At 39.0% G+C, this 24778-nt stretch overlaps 2 protein-coding genes across 6 annotated transcripts in view; both read right to left on the reverse strand.

Moving 5' to 3' along the window:
• carmil2 (capping protein regulator and myosin 1 linker 2) overlaps positions 1-16439 on the reverse strand; it is a 47813-nt gene extending 31374 nt beyond the window's left edge. For 2 of the 3 annotated variants that reach the window (XM_047822157.1, XM_027161346.2), the window contains exons 1-17: positions 16284-16437; positions 16019-16113; positions 14420-14470; positions 12074-12133; positions 9984-10105; positions 8977-9074; positions 8669-8739; positions 8496-8569; positions 8308-8383; positions 7959-8047; positions 7040-7134; positions 6707-6793; positions 6332-6441; positions 5937-6014; positions 5201-5277; positions 4954-5058; positions 48-117 (exon numbers count right to left, since the gene is read on the reverse strand). In XM_047822157.1, the coding sequence (XP_047678113.1) occupies positions 48-117; positions 4954-5058; positions 5201-5277; positions 5937-6014; positions 6332-6441; positions 6707-6793; positions 7040-7134; positions 7959-8047; positions 8308-8383; positions 8496-8569; positions 8669-8739; positions 8977-9074; positions 9984-10105; positions 12074-12133; positions 14420-14470; positions 16019-16113; positions 16284-16320 (1395 nt within the window). In that variant the 5' untranslated portion in view covers positions 16321-16437. Of the gene's footprint in view, positions 1-47; positions 118-4953; positions 5059-5200; positions 5278-5936; positions 6015-6331; positions 6442-6706; positions 6794-7039; positions 7135-7958; positions 8048-8307; positions 8384-8495; positions 8570-8668; positions 8740-8976; positions 9075-9983; positions 10106-12073; positions 12134-14419; positions 14471-16018; positions 16114-16283 lie in introns of all 3 variants that reach the window. The other variant, XM_027161347.2, reaches the window with a different exon arrangement.
• Positions 16440-17289: 850 nt separating this feature from the next.
• Positions 17290-24747, reverse strand: ctcf (CCCTC-binding factor (zinc finger protein)). Of its 3 annotated transcripts, XM_047822611.1 has the most exons (13): positions 24591-24723; positions 23047-23130; positions 22208-22786; positions 21770-22109; positions 21490-21660; positions 21275-21408; positions 20922-21042; positions 20649-20798; positions 20390-20550; positions 20092-20274; positions 19868-20006; positions 19532-19744; positions 17290-19188 (listed from the first exon to the last, which is right to left on the reverse strand). In XM_047822611.1, exons 2-13 carry the CDS (start codon positions 23068-23070, stop codon positions 18959-18961), a joined length of 2445 nt encoding a protein of 814 aa, XP_047678567.1. In that variant the 5' UTR covers positions 23071-23130; positions 24591-24723; the 3' UTR covers positions 17290-18958. The 3 variants fall into 3 exon arrangements, with proteins under 3 accessions (XP_047678567.1, XP_027017365.2, XP_047678568.1); XM_027161564.2 differs by lacking the exon at positions 23047-23130 and having other exon boundaries at positions 24591-24747; XM_047822612.1 differs by lacking the exons at positions 23047-23130; positions 24591-24723 and adding an exon at positions 23807-24571.
• Between the last annotated feature and the right edge of the window lie 31 nt (positions 24748-24778).

Here is a 24778-nt window from a genome sequence, read left to right on the forward strand (position 1 = left end):
TGTGTGTGTGTGTGTGTGTGTGTGTGTGTGTGTGTGTACGAATATACCTCACAGCTGCTAATATCCAATTCCAGCTCAGACAGATAACTGTTGGTGGCCAAGCCCTGGAGTAATAACCTAATATATAACATGCAATTATGTACAGTTCAAAATACATAAAACCTGACTTGCCTGCCCTAGATTATTAAAGATCTTTAATGAAGCAAATGAACATTACATTTATGTCCCTTACATTATCACAGTGTAAAATAATTTAAGATCTGATATATCAGAAGAGTAGTATAAGAAACATACATGTGTTTAAACTGGGTTTGTTCACTGCAGGTTTGTTCAAATAAAATTCAATGCATACTCAAAAATCCTTCAGAATTATACATACAGTACTAGTATGTTTTGAGACAGAGGTGTCAGGCAAAGCTACTTTTTTATTTGATTTTTATTTAATGAAAAAATACACATTCAGAAAAATGATAAAAGTACATTTATGTACATACTTGGGAACACCTACAAACACATTATTTGTGTCACATCACATCTGTGCCATTGAGCTACTGCCTGGTGTATCCCCCCCCCCGTCACAGTCATATTTATCCCATCTGTTGCTGAACAGTAAGCAATAAAGGAGTATATAAAAGAAGCACTCTAAGAGGGCTATAGCAAACCCTCCATGTCCCTGGCATCAGCGGGCTTCTCCTTTGTGTGCAAAAAAGGGGCTTGCCTCAGACACTTCATAGATTATAGGGGTTTCAAGAGTGCACTGTCAAATACTGTTACCTTCTTCCACTTGTATCTGCCACCTGGAACAACCGTGCTCTTTAGGCTGATCCTAAGTCTGTGACCTACTAAACTAGTGTTGATGTGTATTCACAGAGGCTTCAAAGCACTGTTGTACATCGCTCTGGATAAGGGCATCTGCCACATGCCATAAACATAAATTTTCTCAGCCTCTTAATGTCTACAAGCTAGTGCATATCCCTGAAGGTGATCAGTGGAAAGCCACCTCAAGTTACCACTCTAAACACTGTGTCAAGCCATATCTACTCTCTAGTGCCCCCTCTGAGTTCCAGTACATCATTAATGATCTGCTGAGGGAGGTGCTGGGAAAATGTGAGGTCATGTACATTGACGACAATGTAGTACCCCCCCCCCCCCCTTGCATCCCATTTCAGCCATGTCCTTCAGAGTCTCCTGCAACACCAGCTGTACATGAAGGGGAAGAAATGTAAGTTTTACTAGAGCACAGCCAGATCTAATTCATGGGCTATATCTTTATCTCAAATGGACAGGCCATGGACCAAGCCAAGATTGCAGTGGAGGTGAACTGCCCTGATACACTTCCTTAATTTCAAATTTCTCCTCCCCCATTGCCAAATATCACTGCTCCTGGAGGGCGCAAGCACTTAAGAAACCCAGAAGCCAAGCTGTCCTCATCTAACCTAAGTTGTGTTCACCACATTTCCCCATCTTCAAGCAGTGTAACCCATCAAGGCTTTTAATTGTGGAGGTAGACACCTCAGAAACAGGGGTAGGGGATGCCCAGTCATAGCATTTTGGGGAAAAGCACGAGCTCCATCTAGTTGTCTTTTTTCACCAAAAGCTGTCAACAGCTGAATGTATTACTGGCTGTCAAATTGGCATTGTAGGAGTGCCTAGATTGGCTTGAGGGCTAGAACACCCATTTATGAGCTTCACAGAATGCAAAAAAAAAAACAAGAATATTAGAAATGCCTCGAATGAACCCACGAAAAGCCCACTCATCTCTATTTTACACTTGCTGCCAAGTTCACCTTGTCCTATCACCCTAGCTCTATGAATACTCAACCTGACCTTGAAGAGCTAATCCATACCCCCAACTCTGTAGTGGGAACTGTCCACTGGCAACTGGATTAAGTCAGTGGTTAAGTTCATCAGCAACAAATGTACTGTCTGTCCTTCTGCACACTTCCTTCTCCACTAGTAACTCATTCAATGGACCTTCCAGTTGCTGAGTGAGATAGGTACTGAAGGCCCAACATGGCCTTGGACATATACTATGCTGCCACCTTCTGCATTGCTCTTACTCACTCCAAATTCCCTACAACCCTGTCCACACCTCAATGTCCTTATTCCCACCTCACCACTGATTTTCTCGCTGATCTGTCCCAAAGTAATACCACCATTCTAGTTCCATTCTTTGTCCTTTATTACACTTCTTAGTCTCCCCTCTACCACTGCCACAGAAGAATCTTCACCTGTGTCTTTCTGATTTGGCAACAGAGTTTGGCTCACCGCCCATCCCTGACCTTTGTCAATTTCAATGCAAGAAACAGTCCCAGTACATCAGGTCATTCAGACTATGTAAACAGGTCAGTGAGGTAACTTATAGGTAGGACATTCCACGTTACTAGTGTGTGGCCCCTTCTTTTGACATCTCCAATCTCAAACCAGACACGCCAAGCCCTCTTGCTACTAACCTGCCTGCTGCAACGCTACCACCACCCCCTCGATATTGAGGGACAACCCACATAACAAACAAAGTGAATACTTAATGCACAACACTAAAATGAGCACTAAAATAGCTCATTAATTTGGGTAATAGGCCCATGGATCAATGTTCCATGAGTTCCAGAGATCCAACAAACAAAATCCTTGACCCCAGCCTGATTCAAGACTTTCACGCAAGTCATGAGTCATCCTGACTGTCCTGGCCCTCATCCCAGGGGTAAGACCAGGACAATCATAATTTTTCTTTGTTAATACTCCAGAGGTTTGACCCTTTTTTGTGTGCCTCATTACCTACAGTATAGATTGCTTGACCCATATTGTCTGCTGATCGCCTGTTTGCTAACTTCAATTCTGCCTGCTGTTTTGGATTGCTTGCCATTGTGTTGTTTAATGCTCATTCACCTGCATTTGCATAGTGGTATAGAACATATGTAATTTAATCTTAAGAAAGAAAGAACGAAAGAAAGAAAGAACGAAAGAAAGAAAAAAAAGAAAGAAAGAAAGAAAGAAAGAAAGAAAGATAGATAGATAGATAGATAGAGTGTTATAACCCTAGAAACAGGTTGTAATAATAGCCTTAATATACAGTTGTATGCAAAAGTTTAGAAACCCCTGACAATTTCCATGATTTTCATTTATAAATATTTGGGTGGTTGGATCAGCAATTTCATTTTGATCTGTCATATAACTGAAGGTTACAGTAATATTTCAGTAGTGAAATGAGTTTATTGGATTAACAGAAAATGTGCAATATGCATCAAAACAAAATTAGACAGGTGCATAAATTTGGGCATTCCAACAGAAAAATCACATCAATATTTAGTAGAGCCTCCTTTAGCAGAAATAACAGCCTCTAGACGCTTCCTATAGCCTGTAATGAGTGTCTGAATTCTGGATGAATGTATTTTGGACCATTCCTCCTTACAAAACATCTCCAGTTCAGTTATGTTTGATGGTTGCCGAGCATGGCTTCAAATCACCCCACAGATGTTCAATGATATTCAGGTCTGGGGACTGGGATGGCCATTCCAGAACATTGTACTTGTTCCTCTGCATAAATGCCCGAGTAGATTTTGAGGAGTGTTTTGGGTCGTTGTCTTGTTGAAATATCCAGCTCCGGCATAACTTTGTGACTGATATTGAGTGGAATCCATGCGACCCTCAACTTTAACCAGATTCCCAGTACCGGCACTGGCCACACAGCCCCACAGCATGATGGAACCTCCACCAAATTTTACTGTGGGTAGCAAGTGTTTTCTTGGAATGCTGTGTTCTTTTGCCACCATGTTTTGAGGCCTCCATGTTGCCACTCTTTAGAAGAGAGTCAAAGAGAACAACAGCTTGCAATTGGCCACCTTAAAGGCAGGGTCTCTGATTTGGTCGGGCCGAATAATAAACAAAAATCAAAACAAAAATCAAAACAAACGTTCAGCCAATGAGCATAAAGGGGAGGGGCTTGTCAACATGCGGCGGAGAGTGTTCAGTGTGCATGTGTGACATTAGAAGAAAGTGATTTTAACATTGATATGGAGGATAAAAACAAAGAAAGAAAGCGAAGAAAGGCTTACGATAAGGCAAGGAGTAGGACCCGTGTTAATATAGGATCAGCTTTCCAGCACTGGAGAGAACTGAAGGAGCAGGAAGTTGGCCACATATTCACAGATTGGAGTTTCCAGAGTCAACAACTCCTGAGCTAAACGCTGTTACTACACAAATAACACCTCTTTTTTATCGTAGTAACCTCATTTTGTGTAGTAACAGTGTTTAGCTCAGGAGTTATTGACTTGGGAAACTCGAATCTGTGAATATGCGGCCAACTTTACTTAAGACGCCGAGGCGCTTTTTTCCTTCTCGATAGGTGAGTAACGTTGGTTTTGCTTTGTTACACAGAACTAATATATGCCTTTGTATGATTATGCTTGTGTGTCATTTTTGCTTCTTTGTTTATCTGCAATCGTATTGTTCTTCCCTTCAGCTATGATAAAGACATTTCTTCCATTAGTTGCCTGGGTTACGTATGTATGTGTGGGCGGTGCTATCAATACAGGGTTTTTTTTGTTTGTTTTGGTGATTTCAAATGTCGACATTGGCTTTTAAACAACAGAGACTCTGCCTTTAATGACCTTTTCTCAGGATTGGATGCACCTGTCTATGAAGTTCAAGGCTTAAAGAGCTCAACAAACCAATTGTGTGTTCCATTTAATCAGTGCTAAGTAGTTACAGGTATTCAAATCAACAAAATGGCAAGGGTGCCCAAATGTATGCACCTGGCTAATTTTGTTTTGATGCATATTGCACATTTTCTGTTAATCCAATAAACCTCATTTCACTACTGAAATATTACTGTGACCTTCAGTTATATGATAGATCAAGATGAAATTGCTGATCCAACCACCCAAATATTTATAAATGAAAATCATGGAAATTGTCAGGGGTTCCTAAACTTTTGCATACAACTGTAGCTGGTACCTCAGGGCTTCTGGAAGTAGTCGAGTCCCAGACAATCCAACATACTTCAGCTCCATGCTCCTTGTGAAAAAGTCTCTCACACTTCGTGTTACCTCCCTTACCTTCCTACAACAGACATCCTGCTTTAGCATGTATTCATAACACACAATAAACAACCATTCATCTACATTTACTTCTGTGATAGGTCAGTCTACTTAGAGAACAAGACTGTTCTGTATGTGTGGTAACGCTTTCTAGCTTTCCTTACCTATGGGAGAATGTGTTCCTGGAGAGGTTGAGGTAGGTTAAAGTAGTGCAGCAACCAGCAGAGAGAGACACAAAGAGCTAGAGAGAGACAGAGAGAGAGAGAGAGAGAGAGAGAGAGAGAGAGAGAGAGAGAGAGAGAGAGAGAGAGAGAGAGAGAGAGAGAGAGAGAGAGAACACCAATAAAAATTAGAGACACATAGTTTATACACATTTGTTGTTTGGGGATATGGCTTTATAGATATGAGAGTATATATGAATATAGTTTTGTTTTACTTATTCATGTTGAACTGTTTTGTTATAGCTGTATTGTTTAGCTATGTGTTAGGAAGGCTTCATAAATGTTAATTAGAAATTGGCTTAGTGCCGCTTTCTGCAGTCAGATTGAGATAAAGGGCACTGATGCTAAAGTGAAAGGCAAGATCTTATTTTAATCAATCATGTGCAGTACTTATCCAGTCATGGTTAATGACACTGCAAATATAAAAATACATACGATAATGCATGATATTAGGAATGTACAATGTGAGACATCAGATTATGATCACCCAGGATTAATTTTTAATGTGAAATGCATGTAATGTGAAATGTTAAAAACCTAGAATTGTATTTAACCTAAATAATATTTAATCGTAACTGCCACCTAGCCCTCTTTGTGACATGAAAAGAAGCTATGCGGTCAACATGTGGCTCTACAGAATGTTGAGGCACAAAAGATTATGAAGTGAGATTTTACTCACAGTGTCCAAAGGGCAGTCGGTAGAACTGAGGTCAAGATGTGACACAATGTTGGGGGCTGACAGGAACTTAAAGAGACCCTAGAAGAAAAGAAGGCCAGATCTCATATACTGTGCGCATACAGATTATTTAATTCACTGACACCATGTACAGTATATGGTTCATAGACATGTTTTTTAATATATTCAATATAGTCAGTGCAACACAAAAAGTATTAAAATTACTTTATATTACCTAATAATATTGCATTTTCTCTTTCCTTAATATCTTTCACCTTTTACATTTCATCAACTTATCTGTTCCTCCTAAATAACTGACCAATAGCCTGCAGTCATCTCCTTTAATTCGTCTGTTTATTTTAAAGGATTCCTTTAACCTCTATGTCTTTGTTTCTTACCACAGCGTCCTCTGTAGCCAGACATCCTGAATTCCCACTCAGGTCCAGATGTGTAAGTGATTTTGAGAAAGATTTATTCTGGTTCAGCACATGAGCGATACTTCCCAGTCCTAATGGATAGCCAGAGAGAAGGATGTGAAAACCTCAAACAGGACTTTATTATACTTCTGTATATCAAAGCATCATAGGTTTGATCTGAAATTTATCACCAGTATGTAAACTGTCTAATCATTCAGTGTATTCTATTCAGAGAAGTAATCTGCAAAGATGTATAATTTTTTGATTGTTTTTAATCTCCTATAAAGAACACTTTATTGGCTTTGCTTTTGTTGGCAAAACGTTGCATGGGAGTTGCATGAAAGCTTTGTAAAGTACCTTTAGGAGTGAGAGAGATCTTAGAAAGATAGAGTTGGCTGAGACCGTGAGACAGTCGGGCCCAACTCTGACTGAGTGCCAATATACCTGAGTAATAAGAGAAATATAGGGAGGAGAAGAAATAAGGAAAATTACCAGAATTATAATTTCCATTATTGTAACAGTCAGAGACAACATACACTATCATGGACAAGTATCACTAAAACTATTCATGTACAAACTGCTGCTATGCTTGCATTCAATGCTGATGACCTCCTCGTTCATGAGAGTGTGTAGACACAAATTACAAACTGATCCTGGGCAAAACAAAAACAAAACAAAAAACACAAGCACCTTTATCCTCGATAGGATTAGATGACAGATTGATGGCACGCAGTGCAGAGGAAGGTTGCTCATGAAGAGAACAAGCCATCTTCGTAGCAAAATCCCTAAAGTATCATTCATAGAGAGAAAAGGGTTCAAATATCCTGGTTAATAATTATTCATTTAAAAATCAGAATCAAGTAGGAACAGTTTGAAACTATAATTTTCATTTTTAACCATAGCCAGGCCCTGATTTACCAAAAAATGTGACCCATTGTCCTTGTTATTACCTAAAGGTGAAAAAGACACAGTACTGTTGAGGCAAACTGAACAAGTTTGTGTGCACAGAATGACTAAAGTGTGACCAAAGGCCAGGTATTAAATGACAGAAATTGTAGCAGTTACTCAGTTGATAAAACTTTAATCAGACAGTTAATAATAATTGATAGTAAATTTAATAAAATTATTAATAATTTAGTAAAATAATCTGAGCCTTTATCAAAATTATTAGCACAGTGGAATAGTTGGGTTCATAATCATTACACATTCACACAACTGAAACCAACAGTATTTAACTGGCATCTTTGGAAAGATGTTAATTTATATATGTCATTTAACCAGTCACAATATCCATGACTGTCAGCTTCATTATAATATAATCCTCAATATACTGTGTTACTCTTAGATGTTTTCTTGAAGCTTGCTTTTTTATTTATATATTTCTGTTAAAATGCTATATTGTGATGGAAATACTAAGATATTTCACTGAGAAAATGTCATCTGCTTTATCAGATTGTTAAATGAAAGCAGTTATATATTTTCCATCAGTGAAAGCTCTATATAAGACAAAAATGACAAGATAAGAGATGAGATATTTTTCAGTCTGCAAAATAGTAACTGGTGTTTAGTGTTAGTCGGTGTTTTTGCAGGGAAGCCAGATTGCACTCACACTTTAAGTCCACTGGCCTCCAGGCTTAGCTCCTGCAGAGCCGTGGACCGACTAATGAGGTAAAGCACCTGCTCCTGAACATCTAGTGTCTATAAACACACACACACACACACACACACACACACACACACACACACACACACACACACACACACAATGGAAAGAGGAAAAAGACTTCAGTCTAACAGTGAGTCAAGCTAACACACAGAGTTGGAACATTTCTTACTTTCTGTTCATGATTGCTATCTCTCTGACCAAACAAACCAACCAATAAACTCAACATACTGCAGTTAGAAAAGAACAAAGCTAGATACATTTCTGTATGTTTTAAATGTCTGCCAGTTTGTACCAGTTTAAAATCTTTGCTGTAGATCTTGTTGAACCACTGGTTGAAGGACAGAGCACCTACAGCCAATGCCAGATCTCTAAATGAAAGAATCACAGTGAATGAAACATTAATGCAAATATATAAAAAAATCAAGCTAACAGAGTAGGATTAATTTAGAAAAAAAGTGTTTTCTTACACGTGCCACTTACCTGCTCTCTAAATGACTGAAGTCCAGAAGGTTGAATTCCCGACAATTCTGAACATGGTAGATATTGTCTACGTCCTACACAGCAAAGGTAAGGTTCATTAAGGACAAAGTTCTGAGCTATCAGGCATAATTATGTTTTAACAATCTTGAACGTTACTAATGATGCATTCTGACCCACTGGACTTCCTCGCGACATGGGAAGTCGTTGAAGTCGCATAGTGCGGCGTATGTGTCTGAGAATCCCCCTACAGCAACCCACCAGAACAAAGCCAGCAATTACAAAAACATAAACACTGTAGGACAATGAGTTAAGCCATTAAGGAGATTATGTAATATTACTAGAAATACTTCATTATCTGAGAATTGAAAACACCTCCAGGAGGCATTTGAGGGCTATATAATCTCAAGCACATTTAAAAATACTGTAAATCTGTCAACACTACAACGATATAGTCTATTATTAAAATGATGATGCTACACACCACATGGCCTCTGTGCTCCATTCAACTGCTCTTCAACTCTTGAGGTCAGACCCCATAACCTCTCATGAAGATCAGGAGGAATTTTCTTTAATAATTTCCTAACAAAGAGAGAAAGAAAGAAAAAAATGATCTCCAAAATATCATCCTCATAAATGCAGGAAATGCTGTTGCTAGTCTCAGTATGAGTCACTAAGGCTTATTTATTCATACTTTCCAAACTGGGGCACTGCTGTTGTTTTCTTTTTCTTCTTAAAGACACAAGTGTTTATCCAGCCACAGATTTGAATAACTGTTATCATTACTCATGACCACTAGTGCATTTTACAAGCACTGGCTGACACTAAAAGGTCATCAATTTCCATCTGGAGGAAGTGTTGGAAGTGATTTTAACAATTAACAGTTATTATTATTGTTAGAATTAGTGTTAGAATTATTAGTGCTAAAACAGTACGACTATTTGAGTCCTTCTCAGGTATGAGTAATCTTCACAAGCAATAGTCACAACAATAATAATTACTCTGACATTAAACTTTAAAAACAAGTCTTACAAACACCGGTTCTTTAATGGACAAACAGGCACCGGTTCTTTAATGGACAAATGTCTACTAAGCTAGCCACTTTGTTTGCTTTGAACATATTTTCTATCTTTCTAAACAACAGTTTGGGTAACTAGATGAAAAATAAACCTTAGCATTTTATAATAACTGTTATTATCACTCATGACCACTAGTGCAATTTAAAAGCACTGGCTGCCACTAAAAGCTAAAGGTCATCGTTTTCAATCTGAAGGAAGTGATGGAAGAATGAATTGATTTTCAGAATTAACAGAACAAATTGAAGCAAAGGATCATAAGTAATATAGATTAAAAAATTAAATGTTCTGTAATACAAACAGCATCATTAAAACTGACTGCGTAGGTTCTGTATTTTATGATTTCCTCAACACTACAAAGTAATACAAAACTTCTGAGTGCCTGACAATGTTTGCAGGCTGGTTAAATACTTACCCTGGTGATGAATCTGGGAAGATTTTCTTAAGTGAGGCTGCCACATGACAGACCACAGCCTCCAGATCCTCCAATGACATCAGGCTGAGAGAATAAGTCTGTCTATGTGTTTCAATAGTCACCTGATATATATCAAATACACACAGGACGAAAAACGACGTAAGAGAAAATCTTGCATATGTCTTGCAATTAACTCTGAACCCTAATCGCAGTCTATTGGTTAGTTAGAGAACAGGTTCAGAAACATGTAAAGAAACACAGTTAAAGGAAAGGAGAACAGAAGATCAGTGAGAGATTTTCTTGAGGCCAGAGAGCAAAGAGATCCTGGGAGGTGTGTCTACACAGATCATAATGACACACCACAAACCAACGCACACACACTCCACTGTAAACTAACACACTGAAACTAAGTGAAGAGGAAAAAGACTCCTTACATTTAAAACATTTCCCCTTTTGCTAACAAAGCAGCCTGGATTTCACATGTACTCTGCTGTAATGTAATGCGTCATTTTAGCAGAAATAAGTTTCACACACTTCTGCATATGTATTGATAAGCATAAACATTCAGCTTAAACATGATATAGCTGAAGCAAGCTCAAATTTCTATTTTAATTACTATAGAGAAGCCCAATACTTTTCAGCTGTTTTAAATCCAAATTTCTGAATTAACTAAACAGATGTGATAGGGAAGAAAGCATATGAATAAATATAAATATGTAAATATGAATACAGATTGGTGGTAGAAATGTATGATTATGTCCTAATTATGAGTAACCTCCACAGGCAACAGTCACAACAATAATAATTACTCTAACATAACAACCCGAATCCTCTAACTACCAGGTCTTTAGTGGATGAAAAGGCATGTTTACTAAGCTGGCCACTATGTGTGCTTTGAATATATTTTAGATCATTCTAAACAGCTGTGTCAAAAGAGCACATATTGTTGCATTGTGTAAGGTAATTACAAATAAACATTAGAAACACGTCTCCTGAGATAGGCCAATAAAGGATAGACGTGATCCTTCAATCAAGCATAAAAAACAGTATCGTATGCTAACGTAGTTTATTACCTATACATATGCACAACACAGTAAGAGTAACAGAGAAATATAGCAATGCTAAACATTATATTTTATATTATACAGCATTATTTTGTAGTGTTCTTATTATAGGCATAAAACTATGAGTTTATAGGCATAAAGCATGAGTTCTTATTATAGGCATAAAACTATAAACCATAAGGACAGATTCACTGAAAAACAGATTTGCTTGTTTGCGGTGTCCAATGTTTAAATCTAGTCTGTAGATGAAAAGTCTCTTTTGAATAGCAAGTAAACAACCAAACTGCACTTGTCATTATCCAGTTCCTTCATTCAAACCACACAATTTTTTATTTTTCTCACTTTGTGTAATTCATACTTTGGTTGCCAGATATTTGCATATTCTAGCTTCTCCTCCAAAGGAATTTAAAGTGAAATGTGCTTAAATAAATTAAAATACACACTATGTAGGGGGAATTTGTGTATTCACTTGACTTACAAATACATTCTGTTTGTCTACAGTCTGGGCTAGAAAATGTTCAGCCCTTAGTCTCTAGTGTGTACCACTGAGTGTATTTTTACTTACCTCGCTTTTGTTCTTGGCTTCACAAAAGTATCAAATAATCCGCTTTAGACCATTTGTAGATTTAGGAAAGTGGGTCTAACACTATGTATAACATTCCCACTGTATATAGCTTATATAAATACAGCATATATCAGAAAATCCATGAATATAGCATTCACGGTGTTAACATGAGTTTCATGTAAGGTGTGCAATAGCCAAAAGTACACATATGCTTTCTAAAATAATATGTACTCAAGCATCATCCTAGATATTAACAGGAAACATGGACATATGAGTAATTTCTTACTAACAGGTTTTTGTTCATTGTGTGGGAAACAGGATATCTATAAATATACTAGGCCAGAGTGTTAAGACATCAAACAGTCACACAAACATTCACGCACAAAATGACAATACCTGATGGTATGCTAGCTGTGAGACAAAGTGGTGGGGAAAAGCTAGAGGAAAAAATGAGCATTTACCTGATCGTGACTCTCAATGTTGATGGCATAGATCTCTAAATAGCTGAAGGAGCTCTCCACCTACGGCCAGACATTTTACTATAGTCAGCATTACATACGCTGCCAGACATCAACACATATACACACTCAAAATACATCAAGAAGAATAAGTTAATTAATAACTGTGTGTGTGTGTGTGTGTGTGTGTGTGTGTGTGTGTGTGTGTGTGTGTGTGTGTGTGTGTGTGTGTGTGTGTGTGTGTGTGTGTGTGTGTGTTGCGGAAGAAGGAAGGCAGGGTTTAGGAATAAGGTCAATAGATGAAACTCAAATACAGAAACTGGGTTTAGAGACCACCTAAACATACTTCCGCTTCCTTTCAACATTTTTCACACATATCTCAACCCCAGCATTATTCATTAGTCTTGCTTTATCATTCATCATCTAAACATGACGTTGTACTCCAGCAAGTTTTATGTTCTTCTTGTACACTTTCAGCTAACACAAGATAAATGATAGAGTTTTAGTGTTTGCTGTGTGCCTGCTGTGTTTATTCACTCAATGTCATGGGAGCTTTGCTTAGGTTTACTGCATTACTCTTGGCACCACATCCTCATTCCTACCCAGTAAAACTGTTTAGGTCAATGGCATTTTACAACAGATACAACAGGACTATTTCATCAGTCTCGTACAGAAGAAAATACTATTATATAGCAAATAGCAAATAAAGTACACAATATTCTGTATTGATTCACAGGCAAAAAAATTTTTTAATTGTTTATGTGCATATCATAAACCTGGATGTAGCAGCAAAAATGCCACAAAGCATTGATACTAAATGGATTCATGAGGCCAAGGAATTTGTTCAAGTGATGATGCAGAACTCCTGAATTCACTACTTTGACTTTATTAACCAAATCAGAGGGTATTACTGAAAAAATCTCTGACTACAGTATGTACATGGGTAAACCAGATTTGGCAAGATTAGACTTTAGACAATCCCTTCACAGCAGAGTATCAGGAGAGTAGAATTGAATTTGTTGTTGAATTTGTCTCCTAAATTCAACACGCCTTTTAGCAAAAGTATAATAAACTTATTCCATGGCTAATAGTATATGACATGTTAACTTATAAACTTTGATAATGAGAATCAAGCAAGACTGTGGATTTCCTGCCAGCTTACACCACTCTGGTCATGCTCTATCTCTTTCTTCAACAAGGTGCTTCACATCAAATCATCAAAAACCGTTATGTGTGAAACGGATCAGCAGTTTCTGAAATACTCAAATAAGCCCATTTGATACCAACATCAAGTCATAGAGATCATGCTTTTTCTTCCTTCTGATGTTTGATGGTCAGCATTAACTGAAGCTCTTAATCTTAATGTGCATGATGATTTTGAAATTGATCTGTTTCCACTTGATCGGCTGATTAGATAGCTGCAGATATGTGCAAACCAAATTCCTTGTGTGTGTCAACAAACTTGGCCAATAAACCTGATTCTAATTCTGATTCTGATTTATCTAGTTGTGTTGCCTCTATTATTTGTTGATATATAACTTCTAGTATCTATATAATATCGATTGTAAGCACAGATTCAGAAACCTTCCAAGGTGCATTGCAGACTCAACTACTTACTGTGACACAGTGTATGTTTTTCCTTCAATTTGTCCCTATTATTTTAGCTATTACATTAGTTAGCCAGTTAATTTTGTCCCTGTTGCATATACATAATGTGTAGTAACCTCTCTGATTACATAGTAACTCTGGATGGAGTTTGTGGTTTATCAGACAGACATAAATGAATCTTCTGGTCACACAATTGCACTTTTTGACCATTTAATACACATTTATAGATGAATTTTGTTTTTTGTTTTATCCCACCCTCCAGTGTTACCCCGATGAGGTTGAGTTCCCTTTTGAGTCTGTTTCTTCCTCATATCACCTTAGGGGTGATTTCCTTGCCACCATCACCTCTGGCTTGCTTATTAGGTCTAAAAATGTATAATCATTATCCTGAATTTATATATTACTCTAACTCTGCTTTGCTACAATGTCCAGAGTTCAAAGTGCTATACAAATAGAATTGTATAATTAAACATTACGAACATGACAGTCGTAGTCCAAATATGTCTATACATAACTTCATATTTCCTCCATAATTGTATGTATAGTTTATTTGCTATTGAGTCTCACTTTGTGTGTGTGTGTGTGTGTGTGTGTGTGTGTGTGTGTGTGTGTGTGTGTGTGTGTGTGTGTGTGTGTGTGTGTGTATTGTTGCATGATGTTGGTATTGGTTTGGTTTGTTTACAAATGGGATTCAAGCCCAAATGTTATCATTGCTTTTGTCAGGATTGCTCTCTTTCTCACCTTCACTGGCTGCTTGTTGAGAAATACAGTAGCTCTCCACTGTGTCATTACCTGTCAGAGATGGAGAGAGAGAGAACCATAATGTAATGATTGGACAGAGCTCCATCTGCTGGTGGATTGACAGCTCAACAACTGCAGAACAGTGTGGTTCACACAGATGGTGAAAAATAGGGCTTATCCCTCATACGTCAAAATCTCATGCCTGATATATAACCGTCCCTGTTTAACTCACATGTATTATCCATATTTAATCCATTAATTTTGAACACCTGTGTTCAATCTGACATTTCATTGTGACGTTTCAGCTATTGTCAAGTTGTGCCACAGATTATCATTCAGATTTGTGGTCAGAGCAGAGCAGAACAGGTTTTCTTCTTTGATTGCCCTGTATTTGGCTCCATCCATCTTACACTCAACCCTGTCAATATTCCCAACCACTGTTGCCACAAACCCAACTATCTCTGGAGAATTTTTAGATTTCATGTCCATTAGTCCATTCATATCAATTTTCATAAGGTTTTTCAGATTAATGTTTGATGGGGAATGTACTCAAGCCATACACAGATAGCCACATTATGTCATTTTCTATGGGTGTGGATTAGTACAGGTTACAGGGCAGCATGATGCAACCACCACAGTGCCTCACCGTGGAAATGGTAGTTCTCAGAGTGATGAGTGATGTTAGGTTTCTGGCACATTTTGCACTTTTTTTGCACTCTATGCATTTGGTAAAAGAGGATATGATGCTTTCTTCCATTATGACTTTCTTCTAACTGCTCTAAAACCCAGTTTTTAAGAGTTACCGATGGCTTTTTTTTTTTTTTTTTTACTAGCACACTCCTTATCTAATTGCTAATATTTGGTTGTCAGCCTCCTATACGCAAGATCTTGGTTGTGCCATTTTTAAAATATGTATGTGGATTGAAAAATAATATATTCAGTGGATTGAATAGTAAGCTGCAGGATGTTAAAGATTTATTTTAAATGGATTATTTTCAGATCCCGGCAGTAATTTTATTTTTAAGATGTGGAAAGTCTGAAGAAGGTGAATACTTATGCAAGGTGCTGTGTCTAAATAATAATAAACAACTACATATTGGCTACAATATCTAATCACTATCGTTTTCACTGTCATTAGTTCATTAAAACTAAACAGATAAACTAAACAGATAAACTAAAAAGAACTCTATGGCTGTAAATTACAGTTCACTTGGGGTCTAAATGTGAAAAACTAGGGTGTATATTAAAGCTGCAGGATAACGTTCCCATATCATTCCCTCAACCAGCAGAGTTTCAAACATGAAACAGTCAGCATTAGCCATGAGCCAGCTAACTTTAGCTTTCTAGCTAAAACAAAACAGCAAAATAGACACAGAGTAATACACCACTGAATGCATGTAAGATCAGTAGCTTTTGAATACATTATGTATAGAAAAATACACCAAATATATTAGCACAAACAGTTAATAGGATACATGAAACTAATTACACCTAAAGTACCCTGTACAGAAAACTCCAACACTAGTTCTCTTTCAATGTGGAAGAATACCACTATTCCCTCAACATAAGTATATTGCTGAATATTAAAGGTAGACTTACAAGGACTCTGCCTTCTGAGCGATCCCTGGACTGGTTGAGTTGCACAAACCTCATAAACTGGATCCTCTGAGGTTTCAGCAGTTGGATGATGCCATCTGACACACACACACACACACACATATATATATATATAAAAATTACTTTATTAAAGTTACCAGATAAAAGAAATAAATTACCAACTTGAACTGATGCTACATCAGTGACACCATGTCTATAAATACTGTAAAACTAACAATCATTAAAAAGCAATAGCAAAGCTTTTTACCTTTTAGGCAAAAGGGAACCTCTGTTGGAGACGCCATCACACCTTAATCTTCACTGTGTGCATAAACGGTGCACAGGAGGCCAGCGACGGCAGATCTTACAAAGTGCAGGTGAAATACACACATATACTCACATCCTGCTACACTGTGATTAATGCTCATGGTACAAAAACCACAGGCTGAGACAGGAAGTGACAACTTTAGGCTTACGCTACACGAAGGTGCCTTTACAAAACGTTACCAAAAAAGTGATACTTTCTCAGAGATTACTATATAGACATTCTTCAATAGACTGTCAGATCAAACATGTTTTATATATATATATATATATATATATATATATATATATATATATATATATATAAATAAATATAAATATATAAGAATGATAAAAGACTGAAGTACAAATGTACCACAATCAACATGTTATTTAGATGTTAGCTTTGATTAAAATACATGAAATAAAAAATGTGCATCTTGAATACTTTTTAGTTGCTTAGCATCTCCTGCTAATAAGATGCTAATGCTAATTGGCTTGAGTTATTGAATTATTGTGCAACATAAATGGTTTTGAATTTTAAAATTGTTTATTACTTTTCAACTATGAGACTTTATTACATGAGAGACTAGAAGGGAAGTGATTATATTTACTTATCCCTCATTCTCTACTGAGAGCTAAGGATTTTTCACAATAGCATCCCCTTGCAGAAGACAGTAACAAAGACTCTGAACTGTCTGCTTGCACGGTTCAATAGAAACAGAGAAGTCAGTTCACAAACTTATTGAAAAAAAGAAGGGATGTGTATGACGAAGGCAATAAGAAAATACAGTGGATGTAAGAAGAGCCAACTATAGTTAAGCAGTGCTTTGAGTCCCTCGATTCCCCCAAAGTGAGACTTAGTACTTTGAGGGCCCTTGGCCCTCGATTAACAAATGTAATTACTACACAGCAATGAAAACCTTTAAGTAGAACAAACAAACGAACAAAAAAAAAAAACACACCGAAAATAGGACAATATTATTTTATTAGCTGTACAGCAATACATTCTCCACATTTTTCCTATTCCCTCAAAGCCCCACCCAGCCATAATAAATGTCTTTATATGTTGGTTTTCTGACAACTGTAAAATTCACACAGTTACAGCTAGGTACAAAAAGGAAAAAAGCATCAACCTAAAATTAAGAGCTTAACAAAAGAAAACAAAATGTAATGCAAAAGTACAAATAGAGAAAACATTCTGAATCTGGAAAAAAAAAAAAAAAAACCTTCAGAAAATGAACTTTCTTTTGAACTAACATTATGCAAACAGCTCCTCCAGAACAGAATGCATCAAAATGGCTTCATCAAGCTCAAGCTGTATGGACTCCAATGTGATGCAAACAGAAATGTGAAAAAGTTGCTATTGACGGAGACCTTTTTCTTTAATGAACAACTTCAGCAGTCATATTAATCTGCTAGTTAGGGCATAGCCTGCACAGAGCTCATCTAGCATTGGCCAATGTTCAGTTTTCCTTACCTGTCCTCTGTCATTCCTTTACAGTGTCAGGAGCTAAACCCTGGGCACCAGATTAAATTACTACTACACCACTCAAGAGCTAAGCTTACCTCGAAACCAACATGTAAATGTGTGCTGACAGAAACAAGCTCTAGACTCTTATCCTCCTACCTTAACCATAAAGGAGAATATCTAATTCCTTCCCTGTAAAGCTGAAAACACAATCTCAGGGGACATTAGAAGCTGTACAATGCCAAGTTAAATGGGAATGGGGCATTTACATGATCTTATGTCATTACACCCTTGTAAAGATTTAAAATTCTTCAGGTGAGTGTTTTCAAATGACTACTGTTTAAAATGTATTCGTGTCAGCATTCAAGGTCATCAATTCACTTGAAAAAGATTAAAATGTTCATAATAAAACAAAAATAAAAAACGTATTTACAAGCAAGACCGGCCAAGGTTACTCTTCTTTTGTACAATGTTATCCACTTCAGATTTTTAGTTATTTCAAACGTGATTGATGGAAATCCTCCCAGGCCAAACAAGTACATCACTATAGTTCTACTCTTTGCCTTTTTTTTTTTTTTATCAATTGTAATCATTGAAAGCAATATGAAATGCAACAGAGAATAAAACTTGCCATATGTGTCAGATATTAAAAGGATATTTGTTGGGTAAAATGCCCATTCTACAGTGATAGGAAGTCTAAATATCAAGGCTTTACCAGGCCCACCAAGTTTTTCCCAAATATTGCCATGGTAACGTAATAGACTAGATGCTGAAAGAATATTGGCATGTTAATTCAGCAAAAACATCTAAATGTGCGCAGTTCACTACAGTAAATGAGGAACCAATAACAGTTATTGTATTCCAAATTAAGCATCTCTGCAACCCTGCAACACAGACACTAGATGGTATACAAGGGACAATAATCAGACTAAACTCAAAATGTAGAAAAGGATCCTGCACAGTTGACATCATGAGTCAAAAGCATGTAACATCAACAAAAAAAAATTTAAGTGAAGATTAAGAGTGAAAAGGGAACATTGGATATTTCATTCTACAGATCAGAAACTGAAGAACACAGCAGAAAGGAGGCTGTGTCCTGTGAGGCAGGGAAGTGACAGCATGGGAGAGGACGCATACAAGAGTGTGGTTATTGGGCCTGGGAGAGCACATCACCGGTCCATCATGCTGAGGATCATCTCAGGGGTGAGGTCTCCATTGGGTGCTGCCTCAGGGACAGAGAGCTGCTCTGCCTCCACTTCCCCCTCTGTGGCTTCAACCTCCTCCACCACTGGCTCTGCTGATGCTACCACTGAAGAATCCACACCATCCTGCTCCTTCTTCACTATGATGTTCTCAATGGCTCCCGTGCCTTCATCCTTCACCTGGATAATGGCAGTTGCTGCACAGAGAGAAATTAATAATTTATAAAAGGATATTTTAGGCCAAATCATAACTGTTGGTATTTCTGTTAAAGATCCAAATCATTAAAAAAATTAAATAAAATAATAGCTACACAAGTATGTATACACTGAACAATCCAAGGCCATGATACTGCCATGGATTACGGTCTATAAGGTTTTGTTTCCAAAGTTCTGCAATGGTCTGCAACCATGGGCTTTTTCACCAAAATATAAACAACTCAGTAACTTTTTTTTGGAGTTGAAGTCTCTCGTGATTAAATTATTTGGCCTTCATGTCAGCTCACAGATGATCATCTAATGAACATAGAATATGACAATTACCAGTGGGTGCTATGGCTGTGTTCTTAGCAGGGGGAGGTTTGGGAGGATTCTTGGGAGGTCGGCCACGTTTCCTCTTGACAGGCGGCTCAGCAGGGGCTGGGACAGGAACGGTTGGTGGAGCCTGTTCTACCTCCATCTCCATGTCATCGAGAACATCTTCCTCCTCCTCATCTTCCTCATCAATGTCATCCAAGTCAGGCTCTGCTTGATCATCTAACAATACATAGGGTAAAGTTTCCATATACTTCATTACAACTTACCCTTGGCTAAAGACCACACAATTACACACTTGGTTGAGCAGCTGACGTGTTAAACTACCAGAGTATTGTAACCTACCACTATCATCATCGTCATCATCCTTCCTAGAGCGCATCTTCCTCTTTCTGCCACCACGGCCTCTCTTGGTCGGAGCACCATTCTCCCCATCACCACCTTCCAGTCCAGTACAGTTATCAGCATGTCTGGCCATGGTGTTCTAGGTTAAAAAAAAAAAAAAAAGTAACATATTAGGAAACCTTTTTAAGCATAAGTAGCATGCAAGTAGCAAAACCTTTGCATACCCTGCGAGTGAAGGTCTTGCCACACTTGCTGCACACAAAAGAAGTGGGCACAAAGTTGGGGTCATGGTAGCGTCGAAAATGCATGTCCAGGAGTTGTTTCTGTCTGAACGTTTTCTCACAGTGGCTGCAGGCATATGGCTTTTCCCCAGTGTGGGTACGTTTGTGCATCACCATGTGACGCTCCTGAGAGAGAACACATTATTTTAGTTTTTTCCCCACTGTATGTATCATAGCATAATATCAGACATGCAGCATATTATCAACTAGCAATATAAGAGCACTGTTTGGGCTGACTGACCTGTCGGCAGGCATAGTCACACTGGTCACACTTGAAGCGTTTCTCGTTCTTGTGGGATTTCTGGTGCTGGATGAGAGCGTAGCGCTCATGAAACACAGCCTCACAGTAACGGCACTTTCTGCCCTGCTCAATGTAGGAATGCTGCTTGCGCAGATGCACACCTGAGATGTCATATGATATGTATGAGATATGAAGAACATGCATGCACACCAATCCCCTTTAAGCATGGTACAAGCTAGAAGGAGGAGAAAAATCATACCCAAATCACTCTTGCGAGCAATGACGGTGTCACAGTGAGGGCAGTGGAACTTGGCCACGTTCTCGGTATGCTTCTGCAGGATGTGCATCTTCATAGTGCCACTCTGGGTGAAACGTGCATGACAGATGTAGCATTCGTAGGGCTTCTCTCCTGAACACAATACAGACAGATAAAAATGTTACCCATTAGTCAACATTTGATTTTAACTACAAATTCTTCTCAACATGCTTAAGTGGACAAGTAAACGGAGCATTGGAATGAAGGATGTCAAACCTGAATGGGTTCTCATGTGTCTCTTCAGCTTGTAGGTGTCTCTACTGGCATAGCTGCACAGGCTGCACTGGAATGGACGCTCTCCGGTATGAGAGCGAATGTGTCTCTTCAGCTTGCTGACCTAGTTTACAAAGTAACAATATATTATATTCCTGAAGACTAGGAAACTAGAATCATAAATTAAAAAACTAAAAGAAAAAAAAAAACCTTAATTACTTTTTGAAGCTTTTGCCAGAACACCACTGAAATTGACACTCTCTCTCAGTAAACTCACCAGTCGTTTTCTTTTAAAATGTATTACGTACATCAAAAATCTTCTGCATATTATCTACAAAATAATTAATATTACATACCTCCACACTGGCATAGTCACACATCGAACACTTGAAGGGCTTCTCATGGGTGTGCTTATAGCGGCGATGTCGCACAAGCTCACCGCTAGTCACAAACGCCATGTCACAATCCGTACATTTGTGGGGCCTTGTGCCTGTTCAGGAAAGAGGGAAAAAAAATTCAGCTAAAATGTAGGTAAATAAGAGCAGAAGTGAGTATGGAAACTAATAAACACCTGTGTGTGTGTTGAGATGGTTCCTCAGAAGAGTTACAGTCCTGAAGGCACGTCCACACAAGTGGCATTTGTGCGGCCTTTCATCCGTGTGGCTCTTCATGTGCCGGTCGAGGTTTGAGCGTCTTGGGCAGGTGTAGCTACACAACTCACACTGGAATGTCTTCTTCACACCTGGACAAGCACACAAATTGCAGAATCATTTTTGAAAGCCTAAGGGGATTTCTGTTCATTATATACACTAAAAAGAAAACATTCCAGCTACTGAACAAGAATAACATACCTTTCTTTTTGATTTTGGTTGGTTTTGGAGGCTTCATGTTGCCAACAACCTTCTCTGCATTAACCTCCGAGAGCAGGCCTTCTTGCTGTTCCTCCTCAAAGTCGTAAACAGACACATCCATGTCCTTCTCTCCCTCTGTGTTATAACGCAGCTTGCTTTTCTTTGTCTTTTTGGTCTTTTTGACAGGAGGTGTGTAGTCAGGATCCTTGGCCCAAGTAGGATCATCATTCTGGGATTCAGGAATCTCCTCCTCTTCCTGCTGCAAAGACTGCTCTTCATGGCCATGGAGCTCTTCCTGCTCCACAGTCTCCACTTCACCGTTGGCACCTACTTTCACGACCTGTGGGCAGAAGCCTCATGAAAACCCACAGATAAAATACAACAGACAGAAAACAAGGTAAATTTATATCTAGCTACAGTAAATGAGTGTTGACAAACCTGGAAGCCCTCTGGGAGTGGCAGTGTATGACAGATGACAGGCTCTCCATCTTTAGGCATGGCAGTAGCATCCACCAATGTTCCCTGCAACTCTTCCACGGTGGTGGCAGTGACAGGCACAGCAGAAACAGGCACCTGCACTAGTTGCAGTTCACCCAGACCAAGTTGTTGTTCCTCCATATTGACTACCTGCAGGGTGATGATCTGTGTGTCATCTACTGTGGTGACCGTGGCCTCGTGGGCTGCTCCAGCAACACCCACAGCAGTGGCCATGGTACCCTCCACTGTCTTCATCTGCAGCAGCGTTGGGTCTAGGGAATCCATCACCATCATTTCTACACCACTATTTACGCTCACCACACCTTCAACCAGCTGCTGCTGTGCATCAACCACTGCATCGGTCACCTCACCCTCAGCTACAGACTGATCTACTGCCTCTAGACCAGCGGCCTGCAGTAGATCGGCTTCAACCTCTTCATCCTCACGTCGTCGTTGATATGTCTTACAATCCTTGGCCTTGAAGGCGTCCCCTGTCTCGTCCACTACGGCTTCAGACGGTCCCCCTTCCATGGGTAATACCTTTGGGGGAAAACAGAACAGGGTTTTGTTCAATAATTAAATAAACCCTAGTAGTGTTGATGTCTCAGGTGTGGCTATTCATCTTACATACTTTGAACCTTTTATGCATTCCTGGCATGGTAAAAACATTTTTGCAAGTTCGAGAAACAAAAGCACATAACTCCAGAACCTTACGCAAGAAACGAGAAAGAGAGAGAGACTCACTGAGTTAGACTTGCATGTCTGTGTGATGTTACAACTTACTGCCTTGCTGAATTTACCTGTACCGTAAATGTGTACTTCATCTCTCTATTCTCCTGCCTCTTCAATTCTCTGCATTCGGCAAACAAGCTATCTCTGACCTTCTTCATAACAAAATACAGAATAAAATGAAGGGTTAGGCTTGAAAAATACAATGAGGAATTTTAAACAGGATGTGCTGTAGGTTAGTTCCCATATACAGCGTTTCCATTTCACCAACATCAAAAGTAAATCAAACCACAATAAGTAAGCCGTTAACAGGTGTTTTATCTCCTGTGGATGGGCAAATGCTAGTTTCAGCTCTCAGGCATCACAGACCGTGTGCAACTTTTGTTTAATCTACTTTGCCAGTCCATGATCCAGAAACATTTCCTCAGTCTCGTGTCCTGCTATAACGGACTCCATCACTTCCTGGTCTTACTTATTGTACAAAACCATGCGAGGTGAAAGCACCCAAATGACCCAGTGAGGTACAAGTATCATTCATCAACTCTACACGCATCGAGTTATGCTGAAACATTTTCCACTACAGCAAGAGGGCATTCTGAGCTGATTAACAGCGTTTTGTACCGCTACCAACCGGGTTGTAGAGGGAGCTCTCCACAGTTTTATCCCTTCAGTCGTCTATTGCTTGAGGTTGCTAGTGTCTCAATAAGCGAGCGGTCAATGAACGTATACAGCACTGCACTGGGATCAACGATCACTGAGTTTTAAGACGCCCTTAAGCGTGGAAAAAGCTTTTTAGATAGGACTCCGAGGACACAAGATGCGTAGAGTTACCCAAAATCAGCAGACTGCTTCACTGAGCGTCGCGTCTTCCTCGTCCGATTTTCATCTGCGCAACACGGTAGCTAGCAAACAACCCAAAGCTAGCTGCCAATTCCGGAGTTTAACTCTGGTCAACACCGTGATACAGTTCAAGGACAGACGAAGAGAAGGAAACTACATATCGAGATCATCGTGTGGAAGCTTTAGTAGTGCAGATCACCGTGAGTGTATGTGTGCGCTGTGTAATGGGCCAGGAAGGGCTGAGCAAGCTGAGGAGGGGCGCCAACAAACTGCTAGCTACCTATGCTAATGAGCTAGCCAGTGTGCTAAAGGACAACAAAATGACCGAAAAACAAAGATATGTATTCCAGTTTGGTATTCTAATCATATATGATGTTTGTGCTGTACAAAACTTAAAACTAGAGATGTTTAGGGAGGGGTATGTATCTTGTTTGCTGAGCTGTTTGCTCTATCAAGAAACGGCGGGTTTTTGTCACGGAAACAAAGAGAAGAAAAAGAAAATGGACGCCTGGCCTAAAGAGTGGCGCAAACACACAAGTGTTCAAATCAAGCATCTCGGCGAAATGCCGTCTAATATAAGTTCAATAGCACTTAATAATCGGGCATAACCCCGAACTTCTGGGTTATAAGTGTTTTTTGCTAAATTTTCGATAACGATAGAGGGAGACAAACACCCCCCGCCAGCCGCCTGGACCAGGAGCCCCATCGTGACACCTAGAGGCCGATTAAAGATCCTGCAAAACTCCCCCCTTTCGGAAAAGTGGCACTATTTTACCTGTTTTTGCTCGTTTATCCTCTCGTTGAATTCGACACAAGACCCGCGATCCGTTCTTCGTTTAGTACGAGACGAAGTACAACTGCGTGCTTCCCCTTCGCTGGTTTTAATCCTCTCCCGCTTTTGCAGAGTAGGCTCCGCACAAAATGGCGGCCTGAGGCGGTTGCTGCGCATGCGCGGCACACAGG

This window comes from Tachysurus fulvidraco, chromosome 13, assembly GCF_022655615.1.
Source record: "Tachysurus fulvidraco isolate hzauxx_2018 chromosome 13, HZAU_PFXX_2.0, whole genome shotgun sequence".
Lineage (NCBI taxonomy): Eukaryota > Metazoa > Chordata > Actinopteri > Siluriformes > Bagridae > Tachysurus > Tachysurus fulvidraco.

What these genes read in the sequence shown, in the direction of transcription:
- ctcf (XM_047822611.1), bottom strand. Translation starts at nt 23,070, where the DNA reads ATGAAGTACACATTTACGGTACAG. An exon ending in TGCTCGCAAGAGTGATTTGG is followed by an intron (nt 20,551 to 20,648) that starts GTATGATTTTTC and finishes ATGACATCTCAG; the next exon opens with GTGTGCATCTGCGCAAGCAG. An exon ending in CACAGCCATAGCACCCACTG is followed by an intron (nt 19,189 to 19,531) that starts GTAATTGTCATA and finishes CTCTCTGTGCAG; the next exon opens with CAACTGCCATTATCCAGGTG.